Source organism: Ovis aries, chromosome 7 (assembly GCF_016772045.2).
Source record: "Ovis aries strain OAR_USU_Benz2616 breed Rambouillet chromosome 7, ARS-UI_Ramb_v3.0, whole genome shotgun sequence".
Classification (NCBI taxonomy): Eukaryota; Metazoa; Chordata; class Mammalia; order Artiodactyla; family Bovidae; genus Ovis; species Ovis aries.
Genome location: NC_056060.1, coordinates 36,565,842 through 36,586,967, shown reverse-complemented (window position 1 = coordinate 36,586,967; position 21,126 = coordinate 36,565,842). Strand labels below are relative to the sequence as shown.

General features: G+C 40.3%; 1 protein-coding gene and 1 long non-coding RNA gene across 2 annotated transcripts in view; one reads left to right on the top strand and one right to left on the bottom strand.

The window, feature by feature from the left end:
- Nucleotides 1-896: 896 nt before the first annotated feature.
- Nucleotides 897-20,464, bottom strand: LOC114115595 (uncharacterized). The gene is made up of 3 exons (XR_003589893.3): nucleotides 20,298-20,464; nucleotides 9,047-20,057; nucleotides 897-8,928 (listed from the first exon to the last, which is right to left on the bottom strand). It is a non-coding gene; the product is annotated as an uncharacterized LOC114115595 (long non-coding RNA).
- The window catches only part of UBR1 (ubiquitin protein ligase E3 component n-recognin 1), a 162,977-nt gene continuing 161,879 nt past the window's right edge, over nucleotides 20,029-21,126 (top strand). The window contains exon 1 of the mRNA XM_004010489.6: nucleotides 20,029-20,122. Within this exon, the coding sequence (XP_004010538.1) occupies nucleotides 20,042-20,122 (81 nt within the window). The 5' untranslated portion in view covers nucleotides 20,029-20,041. The remainder of the gene's footprint in view (nucleotides 20,123-21,126) is intronic.

Here is a 21,126-nt window from a genome sequence, read left to right as displayed (position 1 = left end):
ACAATATACAGCCTTGACGTACTCCTTTTCCTATTTGGAACCAGTCTGTTGTTCCATGTCCAGTTCTAACTGTTGCTTCCTGACCTGCATACAGATTTCTCAAGAGGCAGGTCAGGTGATCTGGTATTCCCATCTCTTTCAGAATTTTCCACAGTTGATTGTGATCCACACAGTCAAAGGCTTTGGCATAGTCAATAAAGCAGAAATAGATGTTTTTCTGGAACTCTCTTGCTTTCTCCATGATCCAGCAGATGTTGGCAATTTGATCTCTGGTTCCTCTGCCTTTTCTAAAACCAGCTTGAACATCTGGAAGTTCACGGTTCACATATTGCTGAAGCCTGGCTTGGAAAATCTTGAGCATTACTTTACTAGCATGTGAGATGAGTGCAATTGTGTGGTAGTTCGAGCATTCTTTGGCATTGCCTTTCTTTGGGATCGGAATGAAAACTGACCTTTTCCAGTCCTGCGGCCACTGCTGAGTTTTCCAAATTTGCTGGCATATTGAGTGCAGCACTTTCACAGCATCACCTTCCAGGATTTGAAATAGCTCAACTGGAATTCCATCCCCTCCACTAGCTTTGTTCGTAGTGATGCTTTCTAAGCCCCACTTGACTTCACATTCCAGGATGTCTGGCTCTAGATGAGTGACCACACCATCATGATTATCCAGGTCATGAAGATCTTTTTTATACAGTTCTTCTGTGTATTCTTGCCACCTCTTCTTAATATCTTCTGGTTCTGTTAGGTCCATACCATTTCTGTCCTTTATCGAGCCCATCTTTGCATAAAATGTTCCCTTGGTATCTCTAATTTTCTTGAAGAGATCTGTAGTCTTTCCCATTCTGTTGTTTTCCTCTAATTTTTTTGCATTGATCGCTGAAGAAGGCTTTCTTATCTTTTTGCTATTCTCTGAAACTCTGCATTCAGATGCTTATATCTTTCCTTTTCTTCTTTGCTTTTCACTTCTCTTCTTTTCACAGCTATTTGTAAGGCCTCCCCAGACAGCCATTTTGCTTTTTTGCATTTCTTTTCCATGGGGATGGTCTTGATCCCTGTCTCCTGTACAATGTCATGAACCTCATTCCATAGTTCATCAGGCACTCCATCTATCAGATCTAGGCCCTTAAATCTATTTCTCACTTCCACTGTATAATCATAAGGGATTTGATTTAGGTCATACCTGAATGGTCTAGCGGTTTTCCCTACTTTCTTCAATTTAAGTCTGAATTTGGCAATAAGGAGTTCATGATTTGAGCCACAGTCAGCTCCTGGTCTTGTTTTTGTTGACTGCATAGATAGAGCTTCTCCATCTTTGGCTGCAAAGAATATAATCAATCTGATTTTGGTGTTGACCATCTGGTGATGTCCATGTGTAGAGTCTTCTCTTGTGCTGTTGGAAGAGGGTGTTTGCGATCCAGTGCATTTTCTTGGCAAAACTCTTTGCCCTGCTTCATTCAGCATTCCAAGGCCAAATTTGCCTGTTACTCTAGGTGTTTCTTGACTTCCTACTTTTGCATTCCAGTCCCCTAATAATGAAAAGGACATCTTTTTTGGGTGTTAGTTCTAAAAGGTCTTGTAGGTCTCCATAGAACCGTTCAACTTCAGCTTCTTCAGCATTACTGGTTGGGGCATAGACTTAGATTACCGTGATATTGAATGGTTTGCCTTGGAGACGAACAGAGATCATTCTATCATTTTGAGATTGCATCCAAGTACTGCATTTCAGACTCTTTCGTTGACCATGATGGCTACTCCATTTCTTCTGAGGGATTCCTGCCCGCAGTAGTAGATATAATGGTCATCTGAGTTAAATTCACCCATTCCAGTCCATTTTAGTTCGCTGATTCCTAGAATGTTGACGTTCACTCTTGCCATGTCTTGTTTGACCACTTTCAATTTGCCTTGATTCATGGACCTGACATTCCAGGTTCCTATGCAATATTGCTCTTTACAGCATCGGACCTTGCTTCTAGCACCAGTCACAGGTCCACTGGAGAAGGGAATGGCAAACCACTTCAGTATTCTTGCTTTGAGAACCCCATGAACAGCATGAACAGTATGAAAAGGCAAAATGATAGGATACTGAAAGAGGAACTCCCCAGGTCAATAGGTGCCCAATATGCTACTGGAGATGAGTGGAGAAATAACTCCACCAGAGCAAGACCCAGTTTTTTTCACCACCAGTCCCTCCCATCAGGAAGCTTACAAACCTCTTAGCCTCCTCCATCAGAGGACAGACAGAAGAAGCAAAAAGAAACACAGTCCCACAGCAACTAAAATGGAAGCCATAGTACAGAAAGTTAATCAGCATGAAAAAGCAGAAAGTTATGTCCCAGATGAAGGGACAAGATAAAACCCCAGAAGAACAACTAAATGAGGTGGAAACATGCAACATTCCAGAAAAAGAATTCAGAATAAGGATAGTGAAGATGATTCAGGGTCTTGGAAAAAGAATGGAGGCAAAGATTGAGAAGATGCAAGAAATGTTTACCAAAGACCTAGAAGAAGTAAAGAACAAACAAACAGAGATGAATAATACACTAGAAGGAATCAACAGCAGAATAACTGAGGCAGAAAAAAGAATAAATTACCTGGAGGACAGAATGGTGGAAATCACTGCTGCAGAGCAGAAAATAGAAAAAAGAATGAAAAAAATGAAGACAGCCTAAGAGACCTCTGGGACAACATTAAACACACAAACATTCACATTATAGGGGCCCCAGAAGGAGAAGAGAGAAAGGACCTGAGAAAATATCTGAAGAGATAATAGCTGAAAACTTCCCTAACACGGGGAAGGAAATAGTTGACCAAGTCCAGGAAGCACAGAGAGTCCCAGGCAGGACAAACCCAAGGAGGGACACACCAAGAAACATAGAAATCAAACTGATAAAAAATTAAAGACAGAGATAAAATATTAAAAGCAATAAGGGAAAAATGACAAAAAACATACAAGGAAACTCCCATCAGGCTACCAGCTGATTTCTCAACAGAAACTCTACAAGCAAGAAGAGAATGGCATGATATATTTAAAGTGATGAAAGAGAAGAAACTACAAGCAAGAATACTCTACCCAGCAAGATTCTCCTTCATATTTGATGGAGAAATCAAAAGCTTTCCAGACAAGCAAAAGTTAAGAGAACCCAGCACTACCAAACCAGCTTTACAACAAATGCTAAAGGAACTTCTCTACACAGGAAACGAGAATGAAAAGACCAAACTACAGAAAATAAACCCAAAACAATTCAGAAAACAGTAATAAAATTGTTACCAGGGGGCTTTCCTGGTAGCTCAGATGGTACAGAATCTGCCTGCAATGGGGACCCAGGTTCAGTCACTGGCTGGGGAAGACAATCTGGAGAAGGGAATGGCAACCCACTCCAGTATGCTTGCCTAGAGAATTTCCATGGACAGACTATGTGGTCGCAGTTGGATACGACTGAGTGACTAACACTTTCACTAGGATTATACATATTGACATTATCTTAAATGTAAATAGATTAAATGCACCCACCAAAAGACATAGACTGACTTAGACTGAACATGTGCACATATGCACTGACACTTACCACATCACTCTGCTTGAACCCTCCAAATTGTATGTGATTATTTTATATTGTTAGGTTAATCATGTTCCCATTATGCTTGCAATTGTAATTATCTTTTATTTTTTGTCTGTTGATTGTGAAAACTCATAAACATATTTTACTATTGTGATTATGTAACTATTACTCACTTAATACCATTGTATCATGATTGGTCAACAGAAAAATAAGAGAATTCTATTATCACCAAAACTACCATTTAATAGAAAAACCTGCACTCACTTTTTAAAATCCAGATGCATAAAAAAATTATCTTGGAATTTTTTGAAAAATACTAATGCCCAGGTATTGCTTTTATTTTTTTCCCAGAGCTCCAGATATGTTTCTAATGAACAGCCATGTTTAAAAACAACTGGACTATATGAGAATCTTTTACTTTTATCTAGTTTGTTTCACTTTTTCTATTTCATATTCAGTGCTCCCATTTCACTTAGTTTATGTGTTCCAATTTCTCCATTTCTTTTTCTACTTGATGTTCTTTCTCAAGCCTTTATCAATCATAGTAGAAAAGCTTTTGTATACACATATATAATATGTATAGTATATATATTTTAGAAAACTTAAGAATTTTTGCCTAACTCAAAAATTTATGACATTTTTATTTTACTTGTTTGACTCAGTATGAATAGAATGCTAGATTTCTAATTTTAAAAAAATTGATATGCAACAAACAACAGAGGTTTACTGTATAACAGTGGGAACTATAGTCAATATCTTATAATAACCTATAATGGAAAATAATTTCAAATATATGTGTATATGTAACTGAATCACACACACAAAAAAGAATTCTACTTTTCAAAATTTAGTAATGTTTATCTTTTTACCAGTTTTTCTAAATGTCCTAGGGACATCTAATAACAACATATAAGATACAAAATTTTAAATATATTTGTGTTGAATATGATTCATATAAGTATAAATCTATTATATTTAAATTATTAATGATATCACTCAAGATGCTCCTATTCTTATTTTTTCTGCACTTGATAAAATATTCTCAGAGAAATGTTAATGAGTCTCACTATGATTATATATTTTTTTCTTTTCCCTTACATTTCTTCTGATTTTTGCCTTATGTAGCTTTGCTTCTTTGTTGTTAGGTGTCTAATTGCTTAGGATGTCTATCTTCTCTGTGAAGTGTACCTTTTATCATTAAAAGTCTTCATCTTTGCTTCATTCTTTAAAAATTAATTAATTTTAACAAGTGAAGTGAATTTTAAGAAGAAACAGGAATTTATTTATTTAATGATGATAAATGATTCTCCAGAGACATACTGATTTGACCAGCTAATCGCTACAAATTAGTATAAAAGTTGGTTCTCAGTTCCTGATAGCCAAAGGAGAAAGCTAGATTTCTTGTAATCTCATAAATTAGCAAGCAGCAATTCACCATGAAAACAAAATTTCCTAGAACTAAAGTCAAGGGAAAATTTATCACTTGGGTATTTGACAATACAATATACATTGTCAACAATACTCATGTTGAACTATGTGACTCATAAACATGAGTTGTAAAAATTATCATCAGATCACTATTTCTTAAACTAACCTTATTTTAAAATATGAAATTGTATTAAGTCATTGTTCTTTGAAGTCATCTTATTACTCAGTGAGATCCATTTGCTTGACACACAGTAAACCAAACACTGAGACTCTGAGGTTTATGACTAAGAAAGAGTTTGTTCACAAGGCAGCCAAGTGAGGAAATGGGAGAACAAGTCTCAGATCTGCCTCACAAAGGTGGGGGTGGAAGGAGGGGTGATACTATGGGATTAGCAGGGTGGTCTTAAGCATGAGGAAAGGTGGTTGGAGGTAGGAGGAAAGGTGAGGTAATATTCATTCTGTGCAGCTGCATCTGGGTTACATGTTTCTGCATATTGAAAATGGAACTGCTTTGCATGAGTGGAAGGTGGAGTTTTCCAGCCCTCTGATATCAAGAGGCTATTTATCGGACACTTGCCCACCCTGAGTTTTAAAGGCCAATGGACCTAACCAGTCCAGGGCTAGCTTGCACTGGGCAAGAGGTAATTCCAAATTCCTGTGAAACAACTGGGCTGTGTGAAGCTAGGAGAGTGTGCAATTAACAAGAAAGAAAGTGACTTTAATCAATGAAGGCCATTTACAAGCAGAGCAGTTTCAACAAACTCTTACCCCATCCACTGTTCCATAAGACAAGCTCAACAATTTTTATTAGTTATCCACTTCTGTTAACTCTATTGAAACTGTGCATCTCTGACTGGGACTCAAACCCAGTCTAAACCCAGACTGGGACTTGAACCCATGGGCTTTTAATTAAAATCACTCACCTTGTGTCTGGACTTACTGAGACTCAGGTTCTTTGATTCTCAGTGCAGAAGGACTTTAGCAAGAGGCAAAGTGATTGCAAGTAGATTTATTAATATACGAAGCTTGTAAGAGATTCAAGTGGGCAGGCAAGGGGCTCTATCCAGTGAAAGTGAAAGTGAACTCGCTCAGCCCTGTCCAACTCTTTGTAACCACATGGACTGTAGCCTACCAAGCTCCTCTGCCCATGGGATTTTCCAGGCAAGCGCTACAGTTTTATAACCAAAGGAAAGTAGGGTAGGGGGAAAGACTGCCTTCTTCCTCATTCTTCAGATAGACATCAGGTTTACATCACTAGCTCCTCCTTCATATTGAGCATGAGAGTGTCTCACCCTATGAAGTCAAACTAGGACTATCATCATGCAGATTCAAATCAGTAAAAGGGTTGTAACATTTTTTTCTTTCACCTAATGACCTGAGATCTCTCTCATGCTTTTATTTATGGATTTACAGTTAGTCAAGCCTGCTTCACTCCATAATGTTCCAATACCTTTCTTGAGCTATCATTAACTTACAGTGGTCTCCCAAAGTTCCCTAGGTTTTCCTCTCTACCTATAGACCCCTACTGGGACTTCTGTAACTATCTGTATAACTACATTATTCTATTCCTGTCACTGTGGGGCATGGTTTCAATTTCCATAGAGAGTTAAAGTAGTATAATCAAGAGGTTTGTGTTTATAAAGATTTTTTTTATAAAAATGTGATAAAATACATGTTAACTGCTCAGTCATGTCCAACTCTTTGTGACCCCATGGACTATAGCCCACCAGGCTCCTCTGTCCACAGAATTTCCCAGGCAAAAATACTAGAGTGGGGAGCCATTCTCTTTTCTATGGGATCTTCCCCACCCTGGGATCGAACCCAGGACGCCTGAACACATTATATATCTGCTGACTGAAAAACTCAAACAACCTAAGAGCAGTAAGTTTCAGTTTTATTCACAGACATTACTGAGAACCATAGCCCAGGAGACAGCATCTCAGACAGCTCTAAGAAACTTCTGTGAAGAAGCAAGGAAGTAGTCAGTATATATATGAATGTTTTGCTGTAAAAAGCATGTAGTCAGACATATAAAGATCACTGCTAATCTCAAAGAACAGATATTTCAAGGGAGTGATTTTAGTGCTTTTCTACATGTGGGAAGATGCAAGAATCTGGGGTCATTGAAAGCTTTCCTTAGATATGCATCTTAACTATCTAGGTGTCCTTATATCCAAAGCACAGAATGCTTCCTATTTTTCTCCATTTTAAATTCCCTTCAGGGTTGGAAACTGCAGTGGATTGCAACTTAATCCTTGTCAAATTGGAATGGTTGGTAACATTCCTTGTTTTACACACCTTAACAATATTTAAGGGCTTTCCAGGGTAGTGCTAGTGATAAAGAATATGCCTGCCAATGCAGGAGACACAAGTGACACGGGTTCGATCCCTGGGTTGGGAAGATCCCCTGGAGGAAGATCCCCTGAAGTGGCACCCCACTCCAGTATTTCTGCCTAGAAAATTCCATGGGCAGAGGAGCCTGGCAGGCTACAGACTATGGGGACACAAAGAGTAGGACATGACTGATTGACTGAGCTCACACCTGAACAATGTTTAAGTGTACAATTCAGTGGCATTGAATACATTCACTTTGTTGTGCAACCATCACCTCCTTCCTTCTTCAGAACTCTTCAGCATTTCAACCTGAAAATGTGTAGCCATTAAACATTAATTCCTCCTTCTTCCCTCCCTACCCCTGAGCCACTAATAGCCACTATCCTACTTTATGTCTTTATGAGTTTGTTAAGAGCTTATCTTCTCTATCTCCACTAATTTTCTTTCATCCCCCTTTTCCTTTCACTCATCTGCTCACTTGACCTTCTTGTCTGCTCATTTTGCCTTGTGCCCGGAAGGTCACTAGACTCTTCTGTAATCCAACTCCATTTGCCTTCAACGCAGGTCACAAGTCCTTGCTTTCTTCATGCCTCACCTCCATTTCTTTCACTCAATTCTTCCTTTCTTCTTTTTTCTCCCCCCTAAAGAAACAGTATTGTGTTCTCATCTTTTTCATCCTCTATCTTCAGTTGTAGCCTTACTGAAACAATAAAGCAGTTTCAGAAAATTCTCAGTAAAGATAACACATTCATTTAAATCCTGTGCAGCCTTTTTTGGGTCTCCCTGGTTTTTTATCCACACGATTCACCCCATCTACCCAGGTCTTTTAAGTCACTGTCCTTTCTTTTATTACTTTATTCACAGAGTTATTTTCCACTATTGCCTTTCCTTTGTCACAATCTCTTCTCCAGGAGTACCTGTTGGTTTCAGGCTGAAGTCACACTTTTCAGGCAATACAGTCTTGTAGCTAAGAAACTCAGAGAAATCTGTGTTGAAGTCAGCTCTGTCACTTTTTATTGACTAGACAAATCTAATAACCCATTGTTATCTCTAAAATGAGAACTATAGCAAAATTTGCTTCTCAAAACTGTTTTAAAGAGTACTTGAGTCAATACATTTGGGGTTAATGGATTTCTCATGGAATCACAGCCTAAGCCTTTTCAATCATCAGCAGCTCAGGTTTGTCATTTCCCACATCTCTCAAAAGCTTAAGATCCTCTGTATCTGTCCTCTACCATTCTGTTCCTGAGTGCCTAAGCTGCCTTCTGTTCTGAGATCATTAGCTCCCATTTTTAGAGCTTCATATATAAAGGCCATAAATTATATCCCTGTAAGACATTAATACAGAAATAGCTCACATATAATTCAATTACAATTCCTCTGGCCCAAGATAATACTACCAAATTAATATGCATTCTTAGGGAAGGAATTTACTGCATCAAAATATATACTATTTTTAAAAAAAAAAACCTTAAGGTAGATATCATGGAAGCCTCTTGGATCAATGGAGCATACAGAGCAAGAGCTAAAAAGGAAATGATACAAGAGTTGTACTACCTCTCTGTTACCTGCTGCTGCTGCTAAGTTGCTTCAGTCATGTCCGACTCTGTGCGACCCCATAGACGGCAGCCCACTAGGCTCCTCTGTCCCTGGGATTTTCCAGGCAAGAACAATGGAGTGGGTTGCCATTTCCTTCTCCAATGCATGAAAGTGAAAAGTGAAACTGAAGTCGCTCAGTCGGGTCCGACTCTTTGCGAACCCATGAATCGCAGCACACCAGGCCTCCCTGTCCATCACCAACTCCTGGAGCTCACCCAAACTCATGTCCATCAAGTCAGTGATGCCATCCAGCCATCTCATCCTCTGTCGTCCCCTTCTCCTCCTGCCCCCACTCCCTCCCAGCATCAGAGTCTTTTCCAATGAGTCAACTCTTCGCGTGAGGTGGCCAAAGTATTGGAGTTTCAGCTTTAGCATCATTCCTTCCAAAGAACATCCAGGACTGATCTCCTTCAGAATGGACTGGTTGGATCTCCTTTCAGTCCAAGGGACTGTCAAGAGTCTTCTCCAACACCACAGTTCAAAAGCATCAATTCTTCGGCGCTCAGCTTTCTTCACAGTCCAACTCTCACATCCATACATGACCATTGGAAAAACCATAGCCTTTGTTGGCAAAGTAATGTCTCTGCTTTTGAATTTCATGGCTGCAATCACCATCTGCAGTGATTTTGGAGCCCAGAAAAATAAAGTCTGACACTGTTTCCACTGTTTACCCATCTATTTCCCATGAAGTGATGGGATCAGATGCCATGATCTTCGTTTTCTGAATGTTGAGCTTTAAGCCAACTTTTTCAGTCTCCTCTTTCACTTTCATCAAGAGGCTTTTTAGTTCCTCTTCATTTTCTGCCATAAGGGTGGTGTCATCTGCATATCTGAGGTTATTGATATTTCTCCCGGCAATCCTGATTCCAGCTTGTGCTTCTTCCAGCCCAGCATTTCTCATGATGTACTCTGCATAGAAGTTAAATAAGCAGGGTGACAATATACAGCCTTGACGTACTCCTTTTCCTATTTGGAACCAGTCGGTTGTTCCATGTCCAGTTCTAACTGTTGCTTCCTGACCTGCATACAGATTTCTCAAGAGGCAGGTCAGGTGATCTGTATTCCCATCTCTTTCAGAATTTTCCACAGTTTATTGTGAACCACACAGTCAAAGGCTTTGGCATAGTCAATAAAGCAGAAATAGATGTTTTTCTGGAACTCTCTTGCTTTTTCAACAATCCAGTGGATGTTGGCAACTTGATCTCTGGTTCCTCTGCCTTTTCTAAAACCAGCTTGAACATCAGGAAGTTCATGGTTCACGTATTGCTGAAGCCTGGCTTGGAGAATTTTGAGCATTCCTTTACTAATGTGTGAGATGAGCGCAATTGTGTGGTAGTTTGAGCATTCTTTGGCATTGCCTTTCTTTGTGGTCGGAATGAAAACTGACCTTTTCCAGTCCTGTGTCCACTGCTGTGTTTTCCAATTTTGCTGGCATATTGAGTGCAACACTTTCACAGCATCACCTTCCAGGATTTGAAACAGCTCGACTGGAATTCCATCACCTCCACTAGCTTTGTTCGTAGTGATGCTTTCTAACGCCCACTTGACTTCACATTCTAGGATGTCTGGCTCTTGGTGAGTGATCTCACCATCATGATCATCTTGGTCATGAAGATCTTTTTTGTACAGTTCTTCTGTGTATTCTTGCCACCTCTTCTTAATATCTTCTGTTAGGTCCATACCATTTCTGTCCTTTATCGAGCCCATCTTTGCATGAAATGTTCCCTTGGTATCTCTAATTTTCTTGAAGAGATCTGTAGTCTTTCCCATTCTGTTCTTTTCCTCTATTTCTTTGCATTGATCACTGAGGAAGGCTTTCTTATCTCTCCTTGCTATTCTTTGGAACTCTGCATTCAGATGCTTAGTTTCTTAATTAATCAACAAATCAAACATTTGTAACAACATGATATATCTGTATGGCACTTCATAGTGCCAAAGTCATATATGTTTTCTTATTTAATTCATGCAACTACCTAAACAGGGAAATTTTTTAAGAAAATTGAGGCTCAGAGACTCCATTCAGTTCAGTCACTCAGTCACGTCCGACTCTTTGCGACCCCATGAATCACAGCAAGCCAGGCCTCCCTGTCCATCACCAACTCCCGGGGTTCACCCAAACTCATGTCCATCAGGTCAGTGATGCCATCCAGCCATCTCATCCTCTGTTGTCCCCTTCTCCTGCCCCCAATCCCTCCCATCATCAGAGTCTTTTCCAATAAGTCAACTCTTTGCATGAGGTGGCCAAAGTACTGGAGTTTCAGCTTTAGCATCATTCCTTCCAAAGAAATCCCAGGGCTGATCTCCATCAGAAGACTTGCCTAATTCTTTGTAGGTTGGAAGTGGTGAAAGTGAAAAGTGAAAGTGTTAGTCATTCAGTCGAGTCTGACTTGTGACCCTATGGACCATAGCCCACGAGGCTCCTCTGTCCATGGAATTCTCCAGGCAAGAATACTGGAGTGGGTTGCCATTTCCTTCTCCAGGGGATCTCTCTGACCCAGGGACTGAACCCGGGTCTCCTGAATTGCAGGCAGATTCTTTGCCAACTGAGCCCCCAGGGAAGTGGTGAACTCAGGATTCAATCCCAAGCATTGGAGTTCCCACAGTCTCCATGTGTCACAGTTTCCCAAGGCCATAGGCTAAACTGAAGAAGGTAAGATTTGCCTTTGGGCATTTTCAGCTGTCTTTTATCAGCGCTTTCTCACCATTCCTGTGTTGGCAACCATGATGTGCCACCCAGATCCCCCTTCAAGAACAAAGGACTTACTTCCCTCACTGCTAGCAGTGCTGCTGGCTGCAATGCCTCAGCAGGAAGAGAATAATTGCCTCTGCTGAAGAGGCCTGGCTTACTCAAGGCAACTCCTCTTGCCAGGGCTGCCCACATCTAATGACTGATCAATGTGAAGATATAAAGGCCTACTCACCCTGGTCCTGACTCTGAAGAATGAGTTCAGCTTCAGAAATCACCAGCGAGTTGGCTGAGGCCTGCATTCAGATTGCACTGCAGGTCAGCTTCTCCCTCAGAATAATCATGTTTCTTTCCCATTCTTTCTCCTTCCTACAGGTGTTGATCTCCCTAATAAACCTCTATACTAATCTCTGCTTCAGAGTCAGTGTCTTGAAACCCAACCTCTAACGCCATGTACAATTCATAGAAGCTGAATTTCAGGCATCTGTTAAACTGAGCCCTACCAAAAGGTAAACTGATAGGAAATCATCTTTCTCAAAGATAACTTGCATTTTAAGAAGGTCTCAGGCTGAAAACTCTAAGATTCCTAGAAAGAAGCCTTTAATGATTAAATAAATATAGTAAGTGCTAGTTTCTAAGCTGGATTTGGAAATTATTGTGGACCACTGCATGTTTTATGAGTTGATTTTTTAATTGAAGGATAATTGCTTTACAGAATTTTGTTTTTTTCTGTCAAACCTCAACATGAATCAGCCATAGGTATACATATATCCTCTCCCTTTTGAACCTCCCTCCCACCCCTCTAGGTTGATACAGAGGCTCTGTTTGAGTTTCCTGAGACATACAGCAAATTCCCATTGGCTATCTATTTTACATATGGTAATGTAAGTTTCCATGTTACCCTCTCCATACATCTCACCCTCTCTTCCCCTCCCCACGTCTGTAAGTCTATTCTCTGTTTCTCCACTGCTGCCCTGCAAATAAATTCTTAAGTACCATTTTTCTAGATTCCATATATATGCATTAGTAAACGATATTTATCTTTCTCTTTCTGACTTACTTCACTCTGTATAATAGGCTTTAAGTTCATCAATCTCATCAGAACTGACTTAAATGCATTCCTTTTCATGGCTGAGTAATATCCCGTTGTGTATATGTACCACAACTTCTTTATCCATTCATCTGTCAATGGATATGGGTTGATTTTTAAGACTATATTTTAAGAACAATTTATAAATCACAGTAATTTGCATCATGTAGTATTTTCATCTTTTCTGAGATTTTTCCATAAGTTTTGACCATCCACGATATGGCAGGCAGCCACTGTGTGCTAATGAATACAAAGCTGAGAGAGAATTCCTGTTCTCAAGAATCTCACAGTCTAGCAGGGTCAACCGGCATCTAAATAACTGTCACACGGTAAGTGCTACAGCAGAGCCATTTAAAGTGCAATGAAAACACAGAGGGGGAATTATGCCTGCTGGAGAATGACTGAATCAGAAAACATCTCAGATGGAGTCTTATATAAGCTGATCCCTAAAGAATTAACCAAAATCTCTTTATAGCAAGAATTGTGGTGAAGGAGGTGGGCACTCTAGGCCAAGGAACTAACCTCTGCAAAACCACAGAAAGCATGAGACTGGATAGTGTGTGGGAAACACAGTGCAGATAGTTTAAGATGAGTGGTGCCAGGGAAGCAAGACTAGCAAAAGTCATTTCAAGCCAGTTTGAGACGGACTTTGAATGTCATGCTTAAGTGTTAGGCTTTAGCCTGCAGAGCAGTTGCCTAATACACTGAGGTAAGTCACATGATCAGATTTATATTTAAGAATATGAATTTGAGCAAAGAGGAAGTAAGGAGACCAACTAGGAAGGCTGCTCTTCCCTAATCTCACTGAGGAATAGCAAGGGTTTGTACCGGCAGGAAGAATTATGCAGGTGCTACTATCATTCTATATAAGAAAATGTCCCAGAGAATGAGGTCATTAAAACAGAATCACCCTGCATTGCTGGAGGATTCTTTACCTCTGAGCTGGAAGGGAACAGAAGAATGGGTAAAGAAGATGTGGTACATATATACAATGGAATATTACTCAGCCATTAAAAAGAATGAAATAATGCCATTTGCAGCCACATGGATGGATCTGCTGCTGCTGCTGCTGCTGCTAAGTCGCTTCAGGTGTGTCCGACTCTGTGCAACCCCAGAGACGGCAGCCCACCAGGCTCCTCTGTCCCTAGGATTCTCCAGGCAAAAATACTGGAGTGGGTTGCCATTTCCTTCTCCAATGCAGGAAAGTGAAAAGTGAAAGTGAAGTCACTCAGTGGTGTCTGACTCTTCGAGACCCCATAGACTGCAGCCCACCAGGCTCCTCCATCCATGGGGTTTTCCAGGCAAGAGTACTGGAGGGGGTGCCATTGCCTTTTCCAATGGATGGACCTAGAGAGTGTCATAATGAATGAAGTAAGTCATACAGAGAAGGAGAAATATCATATGACATCCCTTGTAACTGGAATCTAAAAAAAAAAGAATGATACAAATGAACTTACAAAATAGACTCTCAGACTCATAAAACGAACTTATGGGGAAAGGGATAGTTAGGGACTTTGGGAAGGTCACGTACACACTGCTATATTTTATGCATAACCAACTTATTGCATAGCACATGGAACTCTGCTCAATGTTGTGCCAGCCTGGATGGGAGGTGGGGTTTGGGAGAGAATGGATACGTGTGTATACATGGCTGAGTCCTTTTGTTATTCACCTGAAACAACTACCACAGCGTTGTTAATCGACTATACCCCAATACAAAATGTCTAAAGTTTAAAAAATGCATGCATATATAATGGAATCACCTAAGGGTTCCTGATTGCTCCTTAAGATCACTTGAGAGAGGTTTTAAAAAATGAACACTCCAGTCTCACCCCTAATTAAATCAAAATCACTAGAATGAAGCCTGGCATTAGGAAGATCCTAATGTGTAACCAATTCTGACTCACTGGAAAGACTCTGATGCTGGGCAAGATTGAAGGCAGGAGGACAAGGGGACAATAGAGGATGAGATGGTTGGATGGCATCACTGACTCAATGGACATGAGTTTGAGTACGCTCCAAGAGTCCATGGGGTTGCAAAGAGTAGGACAAGACTGAGTGACTGAACTGAACTGAATGTGTAATCAGGGTTGAAAACCTCTAGTACAACCGATAAATGAGAAGTCTAAGGAAAACCATTCTGAGCATGGCTGTCCCAACTATGTCATCCTGGAGAATCCAGAAAGTATCCATTGTTGCTAACACTTCAAACAGTAAAATGGGACCTGAAAAATGATTGTGTAGCTTATTTATTCACAAAAGTTACTGTGAACTGGCATTAATTTAAAAAAGAAGTATGTCTCTATATAAGAATCAAATAAATTCATAATCCTATTCAGAACTAGGCCAAACCACACCTTTGTCTAGATCAGAAAAAGCAATGATAAATCTGTTTATATAACTTGCGATTTAATATGCCCTGTAAAATGTCTAATATAAATGCACTAGGATGTTAAATGTGTGCCAGATACCTAATGAAGACATTTCTAACATAGAAAGTGGTAAAAGAGACTTAAATTTCTTTGTTCTGCCCTCTTTCTGTCTTTCCTTCTTCTTGTCTCTTTCTTAAATAGAAGGTAGGAGACTGACGTGCTCAAAGGCACAATTTTTGAAGCCAGTCAGATCTAGGTTTTGGCTCTTTGTTTTCTTTTTTGGCTGTGCTGGATCTTCATTGCTTTGCAAGGGCTTTCTCTAGTTGTGGAGAGCAGGGCTACTCTTCATTGCAGTACGCGGGCTTCTCTTTGCAGTGGCTTCTCGTTGTGGAGCACAGGCTCTAGGTGTACAGGCTTCAGATGTGGCTCATGAGCTTAGCTGCTTCTCAGTATGTGAAATCTTCCTGGATCAAGGATTGAACCTGTGTCCCCTGCATTGGCAGGCTGAGTCTTACCCACTGTACTACCAGGGAAGCCCCCAGACCTAGGTTTTGAATCTACATTTTGTTACTTACTATTTCAGGTTTGAACAACATCATAGGATTCTTTTGAGAGTTTGTATATAATTTTCAAATATTTATTTATGTATTTATTTGGCTGCATTGGGTCTTAGTTGTGGCATACAGGATCCTTAGTTGGGGTATGCAAACTTATTTGTGGCGTGTGGGATCTAGTTCCCTGACAAGGGATCGAACCCTGGCCCTTGGCATTGGGTGCACAAAGTCTTAGCCACTGGACCACCAAGGACGTCCTGAGAGTTAAACTTTAACATACATCAAAATCTTTAACATAGTAGTTGACGTTTCTATGTATATGGCTTGGTTCCTGCACTTAAGGAACTAACAAATTAGAGCTGTAGAGCTACTAGTTCCTCCAAGAGGAGGCAAAGACCCCAACACAATGGGCTAGATCAGGAAAGACATCAGCAAGGGAGATCTGTGATCTGGATAGATTGGGTGTCTATATCTACTATCTAGTTAGCTAGCTGGGTATTCAGTAATTTTTTTAACTTAAAAAAAGGTATATTTAAATTTTAAACAAATAATAAATATTTATTGTAAGAAAAATAAGAAAATACACAAAGTTGAAAAATAAAATTTCCACAATTCTCAACTCAGGGTAACTGAGATTAATACTTTGGTGATTAGCATTCATTAAATATCTAGGTGCCTTTGTCTTACCAAGATAGAATCATACTGTTTTAGCAACTTGGTTTTTCCACACAACAATATGTTGGGCCAATATCATCCCAAGTCAATAAGAATGCCTCTCTGACAGTGGCTCTCAAATTGTGGACTCAAGATCTTTTTATACTCTTAAAATTTAGGTAACTCAAAATTTTTCTATTTATGTTGATCTGTTGACATCTACTGTATTAGAAACTAAAACTGAGTAAAATTTACAAATAACAATTTGTTTAAAATAAACTGCCAATCTATGTTAAAATAAATAACATTTGTAAATGAAAAACAGGTTTTCCAAAACAAACAAAAAGTGTGGCCATGTTTTACATTTTTGCAAATCTTTTTAACAGAAGACAACTGGGTTCTCATATCTGTTTCTTCAATCTACTGTAATATGTTGTTTTAGTTCAAAGATATGAAGACACTCTGGCCTCAAACAAATACATAGTTGGAAAAAGGAGTGTGTTTTCAAATAACTGTGGATATTACTCTTTGAAGCTACACCAGAACTGGTCCAACAGCAAAATCTTAAAGATTAATTTAATGGAAATTTTTATACTCCATAACATTGAATTCTACTAGTCTCTTTAGCAATTTGAACAGATCTTTTACCCATGCTGGATTTCATAACATCCTGTATTTGTCATTTAGAAAATATTGGTTCATTGACTTATATGGATCTTCCAAATGTCAATACTTTTCATTATACAGTACTACACAATATTGTTTTAATATCCCACCAAATTCACAAGACTTTGTCAAATTCACAGCAGCAGACACAAGTTCTCCACAAAACATTCACTTGAAAGCTAGAATTTTATTGCAGACAAAAAATATCTTCCTTGAAGAGAAAGGCTTATTTTTCATATCTGAGAAAATGCCTGCCAAATACCTAAGTCTGAATAACTGTAGATTATCTGTCAGCTGTTTTAAATAAATATAGTGTTCCATGATAAAGGTGGCTGGTTCAGCTAGCAACTCTATCACAGAAGTGCTTTTCTTCAAGTCAATCACAACACTTTGGATATAGCAGAAAAGCTTTAGGTATACTTCCCTGTTCATTATACAGAATATTACAAGACTATTAGATTGAGATTTAATAAAATTAGTAATTTTTACTGTTGCATCAAGAACATTGTTAAGGGAAACAGGCTCCTCACCCTCCCCACCCCCATCCTTTTTAAGCAAGAGAAAGAAAGGTGATGAGGAAATAACTAGTGACTTCGGTGACTAGTTGCTGTTGGTGTCACTGCCTTTATTTTGTGCTGTGGCCAACAGTTTCACCCACCATTGCTTCTGCAACAGTAATTACAAATACAAACATGTTTTTCTAAAAAAAAGCACATAACTTCTTCACCATTACCACAAAAAGTTTTTACCTCACAAACTTTCCCAGTCTTAGGAACCCTCATGGGGTCTGTGGACCACACTTTAAGAACCAACATTCTATAGTACCTTTAAACGCTGCAGTGTATTACATTGTATGTGTGACCATAGTTTAGCCAGTATCCTTTATTGAGGGCATCCAAGTTGTTTGTAATTTTTCTCCATTGCCAGTAATGACTGGAGAAGGCACTGGCATCCCACTCCAATACTGTTGCCTGGAAAATCCCATGGATGGAGGAGCCTGGTGGGCTGCAGCCCATGGGGTCGCTAAGAGTTGGACAGGACCGAGTGACTTCACTTTCACTTTCACTTTCATGCATTGGAGCAGGAAATGGCAACCCACTCCAGTGTTTTTGCCTGGAGAATCCCAGGGATGGGGGAGCCTGATGGGCTGCCGTCTATGGGGTTGCACAGAGTCAGACACGACTGAAATGACTTAGCAGCAGCAGCAACTTACTAGTTAGGTTTTTTCATATATTTATAAAAATTGATGAGTATTTATGTATGTTGTCCAATTTCAAAATTGGAAGCCTTCTTGGGATTGTATCCTTTGGTCTGAGTGTGTAGGAATTTCTACCCCCCCTTTTTTTTTTCACTTTTAAAATTTGTTTATTTTTATGTGTAAATTTTTAATTTTGATGAAATTGCCTATCTTTTTTGAAATTACCCACCCAGTCTTTTTGGAGAAGGAAATGGCATTCTTGCCTGGGAAACCCCATGGACAGAAGGCCCTAGTGGGCTATGGTCCATGGGGTTCCAAAGAGTTAGACGTGACAGCGATTAAATCCGAGAGGGAAATGGCAACCCACTCCAGTATTCTTGCCTAGAGAATCCTGCGGACAGAGGAGCCTGGTGGGCTGCTGTCCATGGGGTCGCACAGAGTAGGACATGACTGAAGCCACTTAGCAGGCATGCATGCACCCAGTCTTTTTATATTGTCTCTATTTTCTGCCTTGTAATATTTTCTATATTGTATATTTTCTGGCTTTTCTGTCATGCTTTAAAAAGCCTTCTCCATCCCAATACTATAAAATGTATTTACTTCTTACTTTCTTAAAGCAGTTAACACCTCAATTCTTTACTTTTATATACTATTTGAGATAAAGATCTAATTTAATCTTTTCCCAAACAGTTAACTACTATTCATTCTTTCCAGAGCGTTAGGAGCTTTATTTTTTCCTTTTGTTAAAAAATACATTTTAAAATTACTTAATTTGTCAACAATTTTATTACACTACAGAAGACTCTCCTGTTTCTCAGAATCGTTTATAGTTTGCTCTGTTCCCTTCCAACAGTTTCTTTCGCATTTAAAATATAGCTACTTAGAAAGCAATGGCAACCCACTCCAGTACTCTTGCCTGGAAAATCCCATGGACTGAGGAGCCTGGTAGGCTGCAGTCCATGGGGTCGCTACGAGTCAGGACACGACTGAGCGATTTCACTTTCACTTTTCACTTTCACGCATTGGAGAAGGAAGTGGCAGCCCATTCCAGCGTTCTTGCCTGGAGAATCCCGGGGACGGGGGAGCCTAGTGGGCTGCCGTCTATGGGGTCGCACAGAGTCGGACACGACTGAAGCGACTTAGCAGCAGCAGCAACAAAATGTAGCTAAGCGCCAAAACATGGTTTGCGGCAACTTGATTGCTTTCCCCTCCCATTTATATTTACTGTATCACATAGAGCTACTCTGTTCTTTTCAAGAGCTACGGGATGTTCCATAATGCGGACATACCACGTTTATTTCATCTTTCCTCTACCGATGAATGACTACGTTTCCAAGTTTTATTTCTTCCATCTCTCCCAAGAACTGCTGGGGTACAAGCTTTCTTGCGCGCATGTGGAAGTGCCCACAGGTTACATTCCTAAAGAGAGCTTAACTTTTTAGTTGGTTTTTTTTTTTTTTTTTTCTTTCCATTTTTGTGGGCTCTGGAGAACCAGTGCACGTACTTCGGGAAGCAAAACACACCCACAACAAACCGACTAGAAAGAGACCCATGGCGGGTTCTCACTTAGCTTCTAGTGTTTTTTTTTTTTTTCTTTCATAATGGACGTTGAATCTGCTTTTTACCTCGTAGGTGCAACAGTTCCCACCATCGAAACCAGCAGTACACTCATTCACTCAGCCAACAAGCCCAGTAACTAAAAAAACAGGAGAAGCCTCCAGCCGCACAAGCCGTGACGCCTGCTTCCGGGAAGCGGACCGGAAGTCGCTCTTTGATTCTGCGTCAAACCCAACTTCAGGGGCCGTCGTAAAAGTGTCGCCCCTTGTTTCTGAGACCGGCCACAGGTTTCCGCTCGCCTTTGGCTAGGGGTCTGGAACTGCGGGCGTCAGTTTCCCTCAAGATGGCGGACGAGGAGGCTGGGGACACAGAGAGGATGGAAGTCAGCACGGAGTTGCCGCAGACCCCTCAGCAACTGGCGTCTGTAAGTCCCTGAAGGCCAGTTCCTTTTGTAACCTCCCCCCCACCCCCGCCCCAGTCCCTTCCTACCGCGCTCACGAGGCTGTGGGGCTTCACCCGTTATGGTAGCTACGGGAATGGGGAGTCGTATGGATTGATCTGGATGGAAGCCACAGAATAAAAAGTTAGTCATCACTCACCTTCCTGCCGGCCAGGTCTCTGGAATATAATGACTTCGTAATTTGTTAGCCTTGACAAGTTCAAGCATGTCTCTCCTGACTGGGAAAGAAATAGTAATGTTATTAGATGATCTGGTATGGGGACGAGCCATTTTCCGATAGACGCAGTGTTAACCCCTCCAGACGATAGGAGTCCAGGACGCTGCACCTAGTGTTGTATTGCATAGCTGCCTGGGTGGGGCCTGATAGTGGCAGGGACTGCTGCCACTGTCAACTCATGTCAAGATACGGTGGGTAGCACATCGTTGTAGTATCTTTAGAACCCAGGCCCAGTCCTCAGTGGAGAAACCCGTCTTCTGCCGTTGTTTTTTAAGGTGAAAAAGAGATGTTCAGACATTTCAGGTCAGAGCGATACCATTAATTAATATCGGCATCTACACTTTTCCCTTATATTTGGGGGTGGGGAGGATGAGAAGGCAGAGATAGTAAATTTGAGTCAGTAGTCTGACTACCGGGAGAAAGCTGACTAAGGAGGATAAGAGGTAGGGGGCAACACTTGGGAATGTTCTGGATGTCCCCAGGTACCTAGTGGGGAAATAACATAGAAAATACTCAAATATTGGTCACCGCTTGATGTTGTTTTATTGATTGGCCTTTATTAGTGCATGTAGAAAAGTGGGATGTGCTCTTCTTCCTGATGTTTCTTTGGTTTGCAGTTTTAATAAAAGCACTTTTTAAAGTATTTTACCCCTGCAGACACTTGAGTTTTGTTTTATGAGAGAACAGAGTGAGCTCCAGAAATAAGAGTCCACTTCAGGGACTGAAGAGACTGGCTGGAAGATAAAAATCA